Source organism: Pezoporus occidentalis, unplaced genomic scaffold, assembly GCF_034315485.1.
Source record: "Pezoporus occidentalis ecotype Australia unplaced genomic scaffold, CSIRO_AGI_Poc_V1 ctg6, whole genome shotgun sequence".
NCBI classification, from domain to species: domain Eukaryota; kingdom Metazoa; phylum Chordata; class Aves; order Psittaciformes; family Psittacidae; genus Pezoporus; species Pezoporus occidentalis.
In genome coordinates, this window is record NW_026915943.1 from 2054053 (window position 1) to 2072079 (window position 18027).

Genomic DNA, 18027 nt, shown 5'->3' on the forward strand with positions numbered 1-18027 from the left:
GAGGGACTCTTCATTAGGGACTGCAGTGATAGGACATGAAGTAACAGGTTCAAACTTAAGGGAAGTTTAGACTGGATATAAGGAAGAAGTTCTTTACTGTAAGGGTGCTGAGGCACTGGCACAGGGTGCCGAGAGACGTGATAATTGCTCCATCCCTGGCAGTGTTCAAGGCCAGGTTGGACAGAGCCTTGGGTGCCATGGTTTAGTGTGAGGTGTCCCTGCCCATGGCAGGGGGTTGGAACTGGATGATCTTAAGGTCCTTTCCAACCCAAACCATCCTATGATTCTATGAATGAACACAGAACAAGCACAAGACAAGGCAACTGTACTTTGAGTATGTCAAGCATCAATCAGCTGGGCTAAACTCAACAGCACAAGCGCTATGTACCTAAAACATTCACTCAGACTTACACAGGTCAGAGTCAATAGCACTACAGTGGCATAAGTGGAAGCCATGCAGTTTTGAACACATTTCTTGGTATGTTGTCTAAAGCTACTTTAAGAAACCAAAATATTATGGGCTGTTAAATATGCACTCGCCTCATATTAAGACAGGGTCAAAATTAACTACAAACACTGTTTTTTAATTGCTTCCTTCAAGCTACTTCTTATGAAGTTCCCCAAATACAGCACGTATCCCCTACAAATCTTATATGAGCAAAGCCAGTTATATTTTCCAGCTCACAAAATGAACTAGATGTGGTTTCAACAAGCAGCTTTGAAGATGCAGAGCAAGACGGCAGAATGGGCCAGGTGAGGAGCAGAAGAAACAGGAAAGGCAATAAATCAAAGCAGATGCACTTTAAAGTCAGGTCTACAAATGAGGTTATCATCATGCCTTGGATTAAGTTCAGCCATAGAATCATAGAATGGTTTGGGTTGGAAAGGACCTTAAGATCATCCAGTTCCAACCCCCTGCCATGGGCCCGAAAAGGAGATCCACCACATATTAAGGACTCCACTTCCCTTTTCATAGTTACTGTGTTCAAGAACTTGAGATCAGATTGAGAAAGAGCCACGTTCTACACGGATTTGCTGCTGCTTGAAGCTACAAACCGAGCAGAGCCAGGAGAAGTGACTAAACCACTTCTGCTTCCCAGCTGCTACCTTTTTATCGCAAGCCAAAGAGGATTTGTGTCGTGGCTGACATTCCTCAGTGCATTTTTGGCAGCAGGAATGCCAAAGCCCAGGTATGTCGGAAACCTCTGAGGCTAACACTCAATATTGCACTTATTTAAGGCACTGCTGGTGGTGAGTTGTGCAGAGATGGTCAGGACTCACCCCAAAGGACTGAATCATAGAATCCCAGAGTGGTTTGGGTTGGAAGGGACCTTAAAGCTCATCCAGTTCCAACCCCTGCCACAGGCAGGGACACCTTCCACTGGAGCAGCTTGCTCCAAGCCCCTGCGTCCAACCTGGCCTTGAACACTGCTAGGGATGGGGCATCCCGTTTCCTTCAGCTCCAGCTCTGGCACTGTTCTGTGTGTCATTCCTGCTGCACGGAGTAATTTTGGAGAAAGAAGAGGATCAGATGCTCCATGTGGGACACGAAGATGGAACAGATTGTTTTGGATCCCTCTTTCAAACAAATGGGATGGGGGAAGCTGAATCACAGAAAAGCAGTGGAGTTGGCAAGGAGAGGGAGAAGAGAAAGCTGCCAGGCTGGAGGAGCCATCACAGAGTGGGAGCTAGAAGGAGACAGAGCAGCTGCTGGTTAGCAGACGGTGAGCATCTGCAGCACAAAGCCCTGCCAGATACGGGACAAGCAGCTGCATCCAGCAGGTACACAGAAAAAGCTGCACGTGCTAGTGATGGATGGAAAGCAAGAGGAAAAGAGATGCAGAGAGAGCCATCAGAGGCACCATAGGCTGCAGCCCTCTCTACAGGTTCAACCCATTCCTGCATGCTAACGAGTAAGGTGTCAGCTCAGCCTGGAAGCCCATCATTCAGGTGAGGAAGAAGAGGGAGCCTGTACTAGCACTGCTATGCAGTGCTGCATGGGTGATGCACAACCACATGTGGTCCAGAATAACTGCCACAGTAGATTTGAAAGTATCCCTAAAAAAGCTCAAGGGCATTAAGGTGCTACCCAGAAATCAACCCACTTTGGTGGTTTCTATTTCTACATTCAGGCAGCCTGAGCTCCTGCCACACATCCAAATGCCAATAAATGTCTCTGCAACCAACTGCTCCAGTAGCTGTTGAAGCAGGAAACTGAAATCACTGCTGACTGCTAATTTATCCCGAGCAGGAGATGATGGCCTGAGCGAGCCTCAGCTACACAGAGCAATAAAAGCAGTTCTGGAGGGCCTGATTAAATAGCATAATGGCCTTTGTCAGTCCAGCTCTCTGTTTGTGTTCAACACACACACTGCAGGATAGAAGCAGGAAGAGATTCTTGTGTTTGGAGAGGGACTTTTTACAAGGGTCTATAGGGACAGGCCAAGGGGATGGCTTTAACCTGCCAGAGGGGAGATTGAGATGAGCTCTTAGGCAGAAGCTCTTCCATAGCTAAATGGAAGCGTGCAAACATGTCTGAGTCCCAGGATTTAAGCTCCTATGAGCCCTTTAACCAGGGCTCTGACCATGCACAGGGGCAGCACAATGGAAAAGACACTTTCCAAAGAGCCTTCAACTAGAATTGCCTTCTTGACCCAGCGACCTGTAGAAGATAACCCTCAGGATGTCTCCCCTTGTTGGCCTCCCCTCTGATCTGGGCCCACAGCAGATCTGTTGCCTGGTTCCACAGCAGGACCCCACTTTATTTGAGCTGCACCTCTACAGAAAGCACAACCCCTTCACCTTCTTTCCCACCCATCCTTCATTAAGTGCCCGCTCCAGTACTGCCTCCTGCCCAAAGAGCTACCACTTCTCCAAAGGGATTGACAGCATCAACTTTAGCAGCACTTAGGCTATGGCATAAAACTCAACATCCATCTTCACTAGCAGAATAAACCACAGAGCATTTCAGTTCTTCACAGGCTCTTTGCAACCCCAGCAGAGGTTAAACCCAAATCACTGCTTCCCTGGGGAAAAGATCCAGAGGTCATGGATTTGCCCCAATTACATGCCTCTAACTGAATGGAAACCAACTCCCCTTTGAGTCCAGCCAAACTAACACACAGCACCCAAATTGTTTCAGGCATAAACCAAAGAGGTGTCTGAAAACCTGGGAATCTCACTAACATTAAAGCAGCAGAAAGCACTGGGAATTCAGCTGTCCTCATGAGATTGGAAGAAGCTTTCGTAAGATGAAAACCAACCCATGTGAAGCGAAGGTGACAGTGTTCAGGGTTTTTTTTGCTTGACAGGAATTAGAGGACAGAAGCAATCACTCTCATTGGGGCAGGTGTATTGCAACAGAAGGCTCTGCTGAGCTTGGCTAAACAAAACCCTCTCATATCCCGAAGCATCTGCCACATTGGCCAATCTTCAGCAAACGCAGGCATCTTCAGTGGCAGTCTGTGCTGATTTTACCCAAACCGTTCACTTCTGCAGCTCTCTCCTCCAATCCAGTTCTTTGGGTTCCATTTCTTCGACTCCTTAATATATTTCAGGTAATTGCAGAATGGTTTGGGTTGGAAAGGACCTTAAGATCATCCACTTCCAACCCCCTGCCATGGACAGGGACACCTCACACTAAACCATGGCACCCAAGGCTCTGTCCAACCTGGCCTTGAACACTGCCAGGGATGGAGGAATTCAAAACTTCTCTGGGCACCCTGTGCCAGCACCTCAGCACCTTCACAGGGAAGAGCTTTTGCCTTATCTCCAACCTGAACTTCCCCTGTTCCAGTTTGAACCCATTACCCCTTGCCCTATCACTACAGTCCCTGATGAAGAGTCCCTCCCCAGCATCCTTGTAGCCCCCTTCAGACACTGGAAGCTGCTCTGAGGTCTCCACGCAGCTTCTCTTCTCCAGGCTGAACAGCCCCAACTTTCTCAGCCTGCCTCCATACAGGAGCTGCTCCAGCCCCCTTAGTTATCTGGAACTGCTGGGCTTAGAAATTTAAGCCCCTCAATCCTTTAAGTAGGCCAACACAAAAATCCTGCAGCTTTTTAGGATTTATACTCCTAAGGGCAAGTTCTACCCAAGATCTGGCAAACATTTAACATCGAGTTCATGGACTGCAGATTCAATCAGAAGTTGCCAAAGGTACAAGCTGAGAACGTTGGGTCTAAGCTGGATATAAGGAAGAACCTGTGAGGGTGCTGAGGCGCTGCCACAGGGTGCCCAGAGAAGCTGTGGCTGCCCCATCCCTGGCAGTGTTCAAGGCCAGGTTGGACAGAGCCTTGGGTGCCATGGTTTAGTGTGAGGTGTCCCTGTCCATGGCAGGGGGTTGGAACTGGATGACCTTAAGGTCCTTTCCAACCCAAACCATCCTATGATTCTATGAGTGCTGTGGTATTTTGTAGAAAATGAACCTACATCTTGCTTGTTTGAAGTAATGACACCAATTTGTCTTTTCACTCATAAAAATGAAGGAAGCAACCTCCCTTCTGAAGCCCAGGAAGATAAAGATACATAGGCTTGCCTTCACTTTACCCTCTGTCCAGATACCATTGCAATGCAGACTCTACAGAAAGCTGATGTATTTGAAACTCCAAAAAATAGGTCAGATATAAAAAGGAAGCAGGAATTAGGGGATGGAGTTTCATTTTCTTTACATCCCTTCGAAAGATTCATGTGAGGGGTTTTTTAAATACCCTGGTCTTAAAAATAAGAGTTTCACGTACAGTTCACAGCTCCTCTCTCCATTCCCATCTGTTACAGTCCCTCTAACACCAGAAAATGCCTTTGGTTCACAAGAAATGTGCAAGAATCTGCAGTAATGGGTTATTCTTAACAGCAAGCAGGCAATGCCTGACCCAAACACTCAACAGTTAATGACCATGGAGTGACATATGACAGGCCTAGCAGGAGATGGCCTGTTGGTCATGCTGAACTCATGTTATTTGTTGTTTAAAACAGCAAAACAAGCAAAAAGACCTCCCACTGCTCCCCATCAAAGGGTTTGCCAATACCAGATTTAATTGACCTGCTTGTAATCGGTACAAAAGAGATGATCTTAAAGACCATCCTGCACAAGTTGGGCTGGGAAGTGGCAGAGCTTGTCCCAGTTCTCATAGTTTAAAGAGAAGAGGGAAAACCAAGAAATTAAAAGAGAAGCCCAAAAGAGAGTAAATGGGATGGATTAAATGTGGCAGGGATAATCATTACTAAACAGGCTGAGAATGCTGTTCAGCCTGGAGAAGAGAAGCTGCGTGGAGAACTCAGAGCAGCTTCCAGGGTCTGAAGGGGGCTACAAGGATGCTGGAGAGGGACTCTTCATTAGGGACCGTAGTGATAGGACAAGGGGTGACGGGTTCAAAGTGAAACAGGGGAAGTTCAGGTTGGAGATAAGGAAGAAGTTCTTCCCTGTGAAGGTGCTGAGGCGCTGGCACAGGTTGCCCAGAGAAGCTGTGGCTGCCCCATCCCTGGCAGTGTTCAAGGCCAGGTTGGACACAGGGGCTTGGAGCAAGCTGCTCTAGTGGAAGGGGTCCCTGCCCGTGGCAGGGGGTTGGAACTGGATGATCTTAAGATCCTTTCCAACCCAATCCATTCTACGATCCTATGATTATTAAAACCAGATCTACAGACAGCACCTTATAAACCCCAAAATGACCAAGACAGTTCTGCAGGAAACAAACACACACATATTCTAACACCTAAACCATCACTAAGCATCAGGTGCTCAACTAAGGTCATTCAGAGCAACATTCAAACACAAGGTTTAGAAGAAGAGACAAAATACTGTACTTTTATCTCCTGGTAAAATAGATCGGTAAAATCGGTCCTTCCTTTTCTTCTCCTCCGGGTTGGGAGGCAAAGGTTTGGAGCCATGGTTTAGAGTCCCAGGATCTTTGCTTCCCGATCCAATCATAGTGCTGGTATTTCTCATTGGAGGAGCAGGTGGTTTGTCTTCTGTCTCAACTCCATTGTTCGACATCTTCAGCTGGGGAGGCCGTTACTAGGAGTAGGAAAAAGAGAAGAAACAACAAGCTTGATTTATTGCTTTGTAAACTAGAATCACACACTGCCAAATGAACCACAATAGCTATTTGCAGACCAACCTGGAACCTCATATTAAACACACACATGGTGGCTTGAATTCACCATCATCACTGCCAAGGATGGGGCAGCCACAGCTTCTCTGGGCACCCTGTGCCAGAGCCTCAGCACCCTCACAGGGAAGAGCTTCTGCCTAAGAGCTCAGCTCAGTCTCCCCTCGGGCAGGTTAAAGCCATTCCCCTTGGCCTGGCCCTACAGGCCCTTGTCCAAAGCCTCTCTCCAGCTTTCCTGCAGCCCCTTTAGGCACTGGAGCTGCTCTCAGGTCTCCCCTTCAGGAGCCTTCTCTTCTCCAGGCTGACCCAGCCCAGCTCTCTCAGCCTGGCTCCAGAGCAGAGCTGCTCCAGCCCTTGCAGCATCTCCATGGCCTCCTCTGGCCTCGCTCCAACAGCTCCACGTCCCTCTTGTGCTGCTGCCCCAGAGCTGGATCAGAACTGCAGGGGGGGTGTCTCCCCAGAGCAGAGTTGAGGGGGAGAACCCCCTCCCTTGACCTGCTGGTCCCAGAGCTCTACCCACATCATCTCCATGTCAGAGCCCTGGCTGGTCCCAAGCCATTCCCAGCCTTCCAGTGGTAGCAGCACGCTGCAGCCACCATTCAAACTACCAGCAAGTTGACTGCATTTTGTTCTTGTTTGGATGGGTCAAACAAAACTAGATCCCCAACACACACATAAATCCTTAAGCAAATAATCCCCGCTGTGCGGATTTAGAGACGGAAGCTTTGGAACAGGGTAACGGGTTTATTCTGCAACAACCAGCTTGTTCCACCCAAATGAGCTCAGCGCTGCTGCAGACACAGCCTGGCTACAGCCAAATCCTTCTGGAAGCTGGAATTTGTCTGTGTTATGCTCTCAAATGGAATTTGGGAGTTAAGTGCAGAACAAAGAGCAAAGCAGGACCAGTGCCTGTTTGGGTGGGAAAAGCAGTTCAGCTGCTTGATGAACTTCACAAGCAGCGCGGGAAGATGCTTTGCTCAGGGAGAATTATTGGGTGGCAGAAGGTCAAAAGAGGTTTTGCTCTCTGCAAGCGCAGTTACAGAGCTGAGATCACTGCTGGCTTCCATGGAGCTGCTCCTCCATAGGATGGACCCAGAGGAACAACAGTGGGTTACAGTCCAGATCGATCCCACAACCGTACCATGGCCCTATGACCACACACCACCCAGCCAGCTTTCAGAGCCTTCTCTGGCAAAGCTAGTGATGCTGAGCATCACTGAAATGATTAAGCCCCAGGGCACACGCTGCTCTTGCAGCTGTGGGTAGCAGAGAAAGGCAAATGCTGCCCACAGAAGGCACTCTGCAGCAATACAGAATCATGGAATGGTTTGGATTGGATGGGACCTTAAAGCAGGACCTCGCAGCATCTCCATGGCCTCTTCTGGACTCACTCCAACAGCTCCACGTCCCTCTTGTGTTGATGCAGGACTCTGTGTTAGACCTCACTTAAAGCAGTGATGCCCAAGCTGTTACCTGCCAAGCATGTCTGCAGCTCTACCTTCTCCTACACTTACTTGGTTCCTGGTTTCTTCACACTTGTTCTGATATAGGAGGGCTGGCAGCACTGCACAGCCCTTAATGCTCTAGATAAGCTTTCACACACAAGGAGCTTTCCAAGAGCTTAGACCACAGCCCCGCCTCTTCCCAACACAACTGTGCAATGGAATTTTCTATCACTAGCATTTGGAGCAGTGATTTTAATGGTGGGACAGATGTGGCATTTGGGAGGAGCGGGGGAATTAGATGTGCATTTGTCTGGGTGTGTTCTGGCACGTGCCCTGGGCATCTCCCATCCTCATGCCATTCTCCAGTGTAAAACAGAGCAGAACCAAGTGACAGCTGAAGTGCCAGCCATGAAGTGGTGCAAACATCTCCTCTCTCTATCCAAGCAGTGGACAATAGTCTAAACTAAACCCCACATGGGAAACACCTTGTGCAACATGAAGACATTGAGGCTTTGCGCATCCCCGTGTCAGTGGTTGGGACTGAAATGGCACAGCTAAAGCATCAAAGCACAACACAAGCAGTCGTGCCATATAAACGCTGCAGTCTTTGCATTAATGGTTATTTAACCATGAGAAAGCAAATTGCTGGGAGGGTGCTGGGAATATGCTGCAAATAGGGAAACAGAAGGAAAAAGAGTGTTAGCAGCTCTGTGCCTGCCAAACAGCCTTCCCTAAGGGGCAGGCACCACATTTGCTGCTGTAACGCCCGGGTTTACCCTCACACAGGGAGTTGAATAATGGTGCATTGAGATTCCCCCACTGGCCAGATTGTCTGGAGCTGCAGATGGTGGGATACAGCCTCGTTGCTGGGTCCTGAGCCCACCAAGCAGAGAGGTGAGAATCGGTGCTTGCTACCTCCTATCCAATGCATAGGACTAAAAAGGGGCCAGTGTAAAGAATACTGTCCTGGGCAATGGGATCAACATTAGACCAAAGGGTGATACAAGGAAGAGAATAGAGCACCATGGGGCTCCAGGCTGGAGGAAAAGAAGTGAGAAGAAGAAGAAAGGCCTGCCCAGATTCCAGGCAGAGGCTGGCTTAGGGCTGGGGGAAGGAAAAAGAACATGAGCACACAAAAAGGGCATGAAAACGTAAGAAGAACCTTCTGGATGTCAAACATCCTCACTCTCAATTCCACCCATGCCAAACCCCAGGGACATCTGCTCACAGTTTATTCAATATAAGAGGGTTGTTCAAAATCCCTCTGTCAGAAAAGGCAGAGCACAAGTGAATTACTGGTTTACTGCAGGGCTAGAAGCACTGGCAGTACAAGCTCTTGTTTATCTTGCCTCATTCCCTGAATGAGCAAGTAACTGATGAGAAGTTGCACAGTTTAACACACAATATTGGTTCACACCTATCTGAAAACTGCAGCTTTCATATGGGCAAAGCCTATAGCACATCCTCTCCCTTCTTCTCCATCACTCAAGCTCAGACCTTTCCCCTCACCACTTAAATGTGTGGCGTTACAAGAGCTATTTAGTCTGTTTGGAGATGGGGGGTGAGAGAAATCCTTCAGCCCCCCACATTAACAGACTGGTTCCACAGATGTTGTCCCTATAATAGCAGCATTATCCACAAGTATTTTCCCACTACATATTTAAAGGGAAAACTAAAAACCTGCTTACATGAGTCCTCCTATTGTGATGTAGAGACACAGACTAACCCAAACTCAACACTGTTATACTTTAACCTTTTGATGGCTTTAGTGTATGTGGATGCAACCCTGTTCTGATAGAATTAGACCCACCTCTCCACGTCCTTACAGCAGAGCTGAGAGCATGGAGCCATAGCGAGTGGTGCTCATCCCTCTCATGCTAGCCTAGCTGACTGTCCAGATTCCTTCTATCCCAAAATAATCTCTTGACAATTCACATGGAATGAGGCTTTAAACACCCCTCAAGTTCAGAGCACAAGGCAATTGCTTCCCCAGCCAGCATAGCACCAGTGCTGCATCACTGAAGTGAGTGGCTCTGCTTCATCCATCCTAAAGGAATGCAAAGCGTCACCAGACTGAGTTCCTTCCTGCTTCACACCAGCACAAACTTGCTTTGGGAAATTCATCTTAGGTCTCCCTCAGTATGATTAAGTGAACAGGGGAAGCAATAAAACAGCACATGAACTTTTCAACTGCAGACACAATTACTCTCAACTACTATATCTATTAAGGTACCAGCACTCAAACCAAACCCCACAGGCATCACTAGGAAGGTGCAGCCGTCATCATAGAATCCCAGACTGGTCTGCATTGGAAGGGACCTTAAAGCTCCTCCAGTTCCAACCCCCTGCCACAGGCAGGGACCCCTTCCACTAGAGCAGCTTGCTCCAAGCCCCTGTTGCCAACCTGGCCTTGAACACTGCCAGGGATGGGGCAGCCACAGCTTCTCTGGCACCCTGTAGGATGTAGGACTAAATGATATACTAATGATGTACTAATGTAATGTATGGAGTAGGATGCAGCACTATGATGTACTAATGTATGAAGTAGGATGCAGGACTGTGATATACTAATGATGTACTAATGTAATGTATGAAGTAGGATGCAGGACTGTGATATACTAATGATGTACTAATGTAATATATGAAGAAGGATGCAGGACTATGATGCACCAACGATGTACTAATGTAATGTATGAAGTAGGATGCAGCACTATGATGTACTAATGTATGAAGTAGGATGCAGGACTATGATATACTAATAATGTACTAATGTAATATATGAAGAAGGATGCAGGACTATGATGCACCAATGATGTACTAATGTAATGTATGAAGTAGAATGTAGGACTATGATATACTAATGATGTACTAATGTAATATATGAAGTAGGATGCAGGACTATGATGTACTAAGGTATGAAGTAGAATGCAGGACTATGATGCACCAACAACATACTAATGTAATGTATGAAGTAGGATGTAGGACTATGATATACTAATGATGTGGGGCTATTATTTCTGCAGCCATCTGGGAGCACTGGAAGTTCCAGTTGTTTCAGCACACAAAACCTATGACAAGTTTTATTACATGCAGTAAACCATGACTGCCATAACTCAAATTACAGGGGCCTTCAAATGCTCCCTGCCCCTCCTCATCAACTTTTGAAGCCCATTAGCTGAACAGCAGACCCGACAAACTCTCCTTTCACGCCTACAGAACTCTTCTGCAGACAGGAAGGGGTGACAGACAGCCACAAGCAAAGGGACAAGAGACACAGGAAACCACTTGGCAGCTCAGGATGGAACAAGAGGAGGTGCTGAACAGAAGGTGGCAACCCCAGGTGCCAACAGCAGCGTTCAAGAGTTCACAGCACACAGATGTGAGATCTGCATTCAGCACCTATGGCTCCAAACCATGAAGTTGGTACTTACAACTTCCACCAAAGCTGGAAGGTGTCCCTGCCAAGGGCACGGGGTTGGAACTGGATGAGCCTTAAGGTCCCTTCCAATCCAAACCAATCTGGGATTCTATGACTCTATATACCTGCAGCTTTCCTGTAATACAGGCACAGGCTCCTAAGTGGGAGCAGAATGGAGCCCCAACATACCGGAGCTTTCCAGCACTCCTGTGTGTAACACACACACCGGAAAGAAAAGAGAAAGAGAACATAGATCCTCCCTTTATATCATTTTTCCTTCTTGCAAACCCCATCGTTTCGAACCTGATCCTCCACACTGAGCTATATGTTTCTATCACGCCGGTTGTGTTTTCTTTGCCTTCCTTAGCAAGACAGGCAGCTGAGTGATTGCTGGAACAGAAAGCAATTAAAAAGTCAGAGGAGCATGAAAACCTCCACTACAGTAGATGCCATAAAGATAACTATGTCCAACGCATACTAATCACAGGAGTCAACACAAAACCTCATAAAAGAGCCATCTATAACTCATGCAGTCTGGCAAGACAGAGGCTGTGAGTTACTCAGTACAACTTACAGATGAATAAACTATGTTAAACAAGAGCTCTCGGCAACCATTCCTCCCTCTCTGCCTACCAGAAGGAAGTCTCACGTTCTTCCAAGAGGATCTATTTCTCTTGTTGCCAGGGTGAGGAAAGGGTGTTTTGCCCACAGAAACAACAGATTGGAGGAGGACTGACCTTTAACTGAGTTGATCCTGATCAGAACAAGGGCACCCTTCAACCCCATGGTGAGACATCGCTGGTGCACACATACACACAGCTAAAACCTCCTTCCTCCTCCTGGCGCCTGTGGGAAGGCGCATGGGCTGTCCCCTGCTCTGCTCAAACACATTGAAAGCAGCAGATTCCCTCCCCTGTGTCACGCTTCCATCCAAATCCCAGCAGAAAACGAAGGGCAGAGTTTATCCAGCTGGGTTTCCATACAGGACGAAAAGACTCTCCTTTGGTTGAGTTTATTACTTTGAGATGAAGTCTCACACTGAAGGGAGAACACCCCCACACACCATGTTCCACCTGAACAAGAGGGAAGAGGTGTCCTTTCCCTCCACACAGAGCAGATGGGATCTGGGACACATGCTGTCACAGGAAAGGGCAGCAGCAACACACCCCCCCGAGGGAGGACAGACGGATTGTCACATTTAGAGGTGAGGAAGAACCCCCAGGATCTAGCATCCAGCTGCTTCCCAGCCACTCACTGCACATCCCAGAGCTGTGCAAGCGGGCCACTGAACCCAACTGAAGGCAAGGGCCATCGATGCATCGGCACAGAGCCACCGTTTACATGTGAATTAAAACACCCTCCAGGTTCTCATGAAGCTCTAATAAAGAATTAGAAACCAGCAGTGTTTGTTCTTTAGAATTTACCTGCTAGAGCCCTGCAGGTGCTGCCGACACAGAGATGCAAATGGAATTGCTAAAGGGAATGAAACAATAAATACCTAAGGATAAGGACACGTTTAGAGGAGGATGTCTCCACCGCTGCACCCGGAGCGGGTGGGTGCGAGGAGGGGAAGGGACACGTTCTCATGGCAGATGGCCAACTACTAGTTGCAGTCTTGCTCCGCTGCCAGTATTATTTCCATAGCGCTTAGACATAAAGGATGGCTGAGCAGTTACAGCCAACGGGAATGCTGGAGGGCTCCGTGGGCTTGGAATTTTACAGGGCAAAAGACTGCAGGGTCCTTTTAAAACAAGCTTTTAACTCAACCTCAGCTGCTTAGGGTGGGATTCTCCAGCCTGTATTGTGCAGGAGGACATGGACCATCACTGCAGGGGGGTGACTTCATAGAATCCCAGACTGGTTTGGGTTGAAGGGACCTTAAAGCTCATCCAGTTCCAGTCCCCTGCCACAGGCAGGGACATCTTCCACTAGAGCAGCTTGCTCCAAGCCCCCGTGTCCAACCTGGCCTTGAACACTGCCAGGGATGGGGCAGCCACAGCTTCTCTGGGCACCCTGTGCCAGCGCCTCAGCACCCTCACAGGGAAGAGCTTCTGCCTAAGAGCTCAGCTCAGTCTCCCCTCAGGCAGGTTCAAGCCATTCCCCTTGGCCTGTCCCTACAGGCCCTTGGTCAAAGCCCCTCTCCAGCTTTCTTGTTGGTCCCCTTTATGTACTGGAAGACTTCTGTGTAGGAGAGCTGCAAAATCTCTTCCTGGGCAGATATACACGTGCTAACCCATTGTATCACACAGATACACTTCTAAAGAAGAGCAGACTAATTATAACCACTTAACTCCTAGCAACAGAGCTCTCCTTTCACTCAAGGAAGCTTCTGTCAGTTTTGTTTTAAATAATCAAGCCCAGTTTGTCCAGTGTGGGTCCGTGCACAACTGCTGTGACAGTAACACAGCCACACTGCAGGTTTCGGGAGCAATGAAACAAGTCAAGCCCTTCCCACCAGGTTAGGCTTGGATCCAAAACTGCAGAGAGGCAACTCCAGCTTCAACTGCTGTGTTTCAACTTAGCTTTGGCTGTTTCACAAGTAAGTGGTAGTGTGAAACCGTTCCACGCTCAAGATGTGATGCTCTTAAAGGTCATTTCCAACCTGGTTGGTTCTATGATTGAGGTTCTCCGATTCTAAGATCAACGCCAGCTCTGCCCGAGTACGTGGAGGACACAATGAACTCAAGCTTAAGCTATGGATCTGCTGCATCCCTGGGCAGCATCCTGCTCGTTTGAACTGAGCACTTACCCCCAGTCTAACAGCGCTTTTAAACAGCCCCAGAGAAACAGACTGCATCCATATTTAAAGCGAGCAAATCCAAGCTGAGACAGAAGGAACCAGGAGTATCTATCGTTTTTAAAAGCTCTCAGCCCACAAATCATCCTCCTTACCTCCTCCCCTCCAAAGTGCTGCCTCCCCTCCTCCAGCTACATGCCTGCACAAGCACGTTCCCCATTGCAGATGTCAGCACTGAACGGAGCAGCCTTGGCTCCAGCTCACAGGAAGGCAGGACCGAGGCAAAGTAGCCCCTGGAGTCGGAGCGTGTTAAGCAGGGTGGGTAAAATAAAGGCCTCTTATGTTAAAGCAGAACCCAAAGCTATACGAGCAGGTTTCCTGGAGGAAATGTGTGTTCCAGAGGAAATGACCAGATGCAGCATAAAGCAAATATATTAACACACACGGTTGAACACCCCCCTGCTGCCCTGCACAGAAGTTACTTGGCTCCCAGTCCAAGCTGCGGATTAGCAGCAGCCAAATCATTCATCATTTTTCCATTGAGACGTTCCCAATCCAGAAGATGAACAGCGAGCACAGGGCTCAGAATTGAGCCCCTCTGTCCCCTAATGTGGGAAATTCATAGTAAAACCGACTCACTTTTTAAACACACACAGGTATTAGTAAAAACTGCACTTTGCTAAATGCACTTTTGCCATTTAAAAAGCAATAGGGGTAAGAAATCATAGAACCATAGAATAGTTAGGGTTGGAAAGGACCTTAAGATCATCCAGTTCCAACCCCCTGCCATGGGCAGGGACACCTCACACTAAACCATGGCACCCAAGGCTCTGTCCAACCTGGCCTTGAACACTGCCAGGGATGGAGCATTCACAACTTCCTTGGGCAACCCATTCCAGTGCCTCAGCACCCTCACAGTAAAGAACTTCTTCCTTAGATCCAATCTAAACTTCCCCTGTTTCAATTTGAACCCATTACCCCTTGTCCTATCACTACAGTCCCTAATGAAGAGTCCCTCCCCAGCATCCCTGTAGCCCCATTCAGACACTGGAAGCTGCTCTGAGGTCTCCATGCAGCTTCTCTTCTCCAGGATCAACAGCCCCAATGTTCTCAGCCTGGCTCCATACAGGAGCTGCTCCAGCCCTTGATCATCCTCATGGCCTCCTCTGGACTTGTTCCAACAGTTCCATGTCCTTTTTATGCTGAGGACACCAGAACTGCACACAGTGCTGCAAATGGGTTCTCACGAGAGCAGAGCAGAGGGGCAGGATCACCTCCTTCAACCTGCTGGTCACGTTCCTTTTGATGCAGCCCAGGACACGGTTGTGTCAGAAAACATTGTCAGGTCAAGGAACAACACCCCACATGCACAAAGGACCTAGTCATGCACTGGCTGCAGAAAACCACAGCATGAAAGTTTGCATTAAGCTGTAAAAGGTGAGGTTTTCTAAGGAGGAGACAAACCTGCAAAGAGGAAAGCGATGTTCTTCAGAACCAAATGCATTCAGCTCCTCCCTCGCTGGGAAACTAAAGAGCAAGGTGACAACAGAAGCCTCATTAGAGGGTGAAGCCATCCAAGAGCCTCAATTAGACTGAGAGGGAGATGCCCCAGGAGCTCAGTGCTAATTGGAAATGCAAATATTTATCAGCAGAGCATAGCTGCTGTGTGTAGCTCCATTGTGCTCAGTGCAGCTAATGACAGTAGGAAGCCCTGTGCTCCCTGGTATTTAGGTAATGACTGGGAAAGCTGTCACATTCCCTTAATGGTTAGCCAGGGTTTTCCTCCTGGCAGCAGTGTTCAGTGAAAGGAAATGACAAAGATTGCTCCAGTCTCGCGTTGCTTCACTGAAGGTTTGGTTCTTCTTCAAAGCTGGGCAAGGATGGAGAATGAATAATTCCCCCAAGGCAGATTGTGCTCTGCATCAAACACGAGCTCGGTGTAGACAAACTGAATTAAGGGACAAGGAAAGCACGGTCAGACACCCAGAACTGAAGGAGCCAATTTAGCATCAGTAAAGACAAACAACATGAGAACCATACATAAACCTGCTTCACGTTTGCCATGAATACTCCTTCAATTATGATACATGTAATGTTCTAAAAGCAGTTCATTTAACAAGCAAAATGAAACAGCCAAAGGGGAGCTTTGGGTTTCCACCTAATTGAGTTTTCACAGTAGAGCCTTCTTTGCTCTTGGAGCATCAGCTCCGTGTTTATTAGTCTATGCCATCTAGGAAAACACTCTATTGTACCTGCTTCATAACCTCAGTATGAGCAGAAGCAGCTGTGGTGAGTACACTGTGGCAATGCCTCATAGAATCAGAGCGGTTTGGGTTGGAAGGGACCTTAAAGGGAAGAACTGCCTAAGATCTCATCTCCATCTCCCCTCTTTCTCACACTCCTAACTTCCTTCCTTGTACCAAATGGACTGCAGAGCATTCACCAGTCCATTAAGAATCATCATCATTTAAATTAATGAGGAGTTTGGCTTTAGGAGGTGCCATCAGGCCTTTTAGTGCATCATTTACTCAGATCCCAATCATACTTATTGTATGTCAGCAGGGAAAAGAAAGCTCTACAGGACTGGTCCAAAGGAACTGCTGTTTCTGCAGTACATTATGACACAACTCTACATTAGCACTCAGTTAAATAAAGTCTATGAGCCAAGTGAAGTATTTTTACTCCACTGAATAAAGGGAAATACAAGAACATCACTTATTGTGGCAGCAGGCCCATTTTAAGGCACGGTGTAATTAGGGGTAGGAGTTAATAACAGGACCAGGATTCATAGGCAAGGTTTTCTTTAACACCTTTGTGCAAGCCTTTCTGGGGCATGGATCTTCTTATCCCATGTTCCTCCTACAACCACCTAAGCAGCTCTAAGTGGGATGTGTGGATCTTTCATTACTACCTATTTAAAACTCTTTCCTTCTCCTGAAGCAGCAACATTGACTATGGTGGCAAAACCCAATCCAGTGGAGATGGATCAAGCTCCTAGCACAGGCCTGTCAGTGTCTGCAGCAAGTGACTTGCTCCTTCCAATCCAGTTCCCAGGGGATGAGCATCTACATCACGAAATTGGCAACAACATGAACTGCAGATTGAGCACAACTTGGGCTGCACTGATGGATGGATTGCCAGCGTGCATGTTTTATTCATCTCAGGGATGCTTTGTCAGGTTGGTTACATCTGCCCTCTGTAGTTAAAGTGCTTAAAGTCATTTTAGGGTCACTACTGAGCAGCCAAGAAGCTCTGCAGACAGTGTTGTACCTTTGCTAAGTGCTAGCAGCCAAAACTCACTTGGTTTCCAAATGAAGATATCAACCAAAGACTGATGTTCCAGGAAGCTGTAGGAATCAAGGCATTTTGTTCAGTATCATGTTCCCTCCCATTGCTGTAAGTCATCTTGCTCAAGTCCCACAGCTACTTCCAACTAAGATCATCAGCATGTGAATTAGCGTCCCTGTGAGATCACAGGGGGCAGCAGATCAGGATGCAAAGTTTCCTGATCATCCTCAATTCCAATAATTAAGATTCAAGGACGTTCACTATAAGCACACGCTCACAGAGGTTCCTGCTACCTGCCCAAAACCCCAAAGCTTCCTCAGTGTTCAGGCACTCAAACCGATCCTCACTTCAGCGTCCACCCCAGGTTACCCGACCACAGTCCCTCTATCGCAAATCCAAGAGTGTAAAATGAGACAGTTTAAATTCCATAGCTAACACGCTGTAATTTCACCCCTCACCTTTACAGTGACAGCTCTGCTCGCTATAAAACCCAGACACAAGCGAGGCAGCCCCATTTGGAACCAGCTATTTCACAGCCCACAGGAAATCTCAGTGCTGGTCCCTGAGTACCCCAAGAGGAATGAATGGAGCTGCACTTCCCAAACCCAGAGCACAGCAGAGGGGCAGGATCCCCTCCCTGAGCTGCTGCTCACGCTCTGGGGGTGCAGCCCAGCACACAGGGGGGTTCTGGGCTCAAGCGCACACTGAAGCTGGGACATGGGGAGCTTCTCCTCACCCAACACCCCAAGTCCTTCTCCTCAGGCTGCTCCATTCAGTCTCCCCCAGCCTGGGTTTGTGCTGGGATTGCCCCGACCCAGGGGCAGGACCTTGCCCTTGGCCTGGTTGAGCTCCATGAGGTTCGCACGGTCCCACCTTTCTTTCTAGTTGTTTCCTCTCAGCTGAGATTTCCTTCATTCCTGGTTATTCTCATACCTGGTATTTGCTTGGAGACCTCACAGCAGCCTTCCAGTATACGAAGGGGGGCTATAGGGATGCTGGGGATGGACTCTTCATTAGGGACTGTAGTGATAGGA

At 48.0% G+C, this 18027-nt stretch overlaps 1 protein-coding gene across 5 annotated transcripts in view; it reads right to left on the reverse strand.

Moving 5' to 3' along the window:
- Positions 1-18027, reverse strand: part of PAK1 (p21 (RAC1) activated kinase 1) — a 69962-nt gene that overhangs the window by 23712 nt on the left and 28223 nt on the right. For all 5 annotated transcript variants that reach the window (XM_062639180.1, XM_062639178.1, XM_062639176.1 and 2 more), the window contains one exon: positions 5801-6011. In XM_062639180.1, the coding sequence (XP_062495164.1) occupies positions 5801-5990 (190 nt within the window). In that variant the 5' untranslated portion in view covers positions 5991-6011. The remainder of the gene's footprint in view (positions 1-5800; positions 6012-18027) is intronic.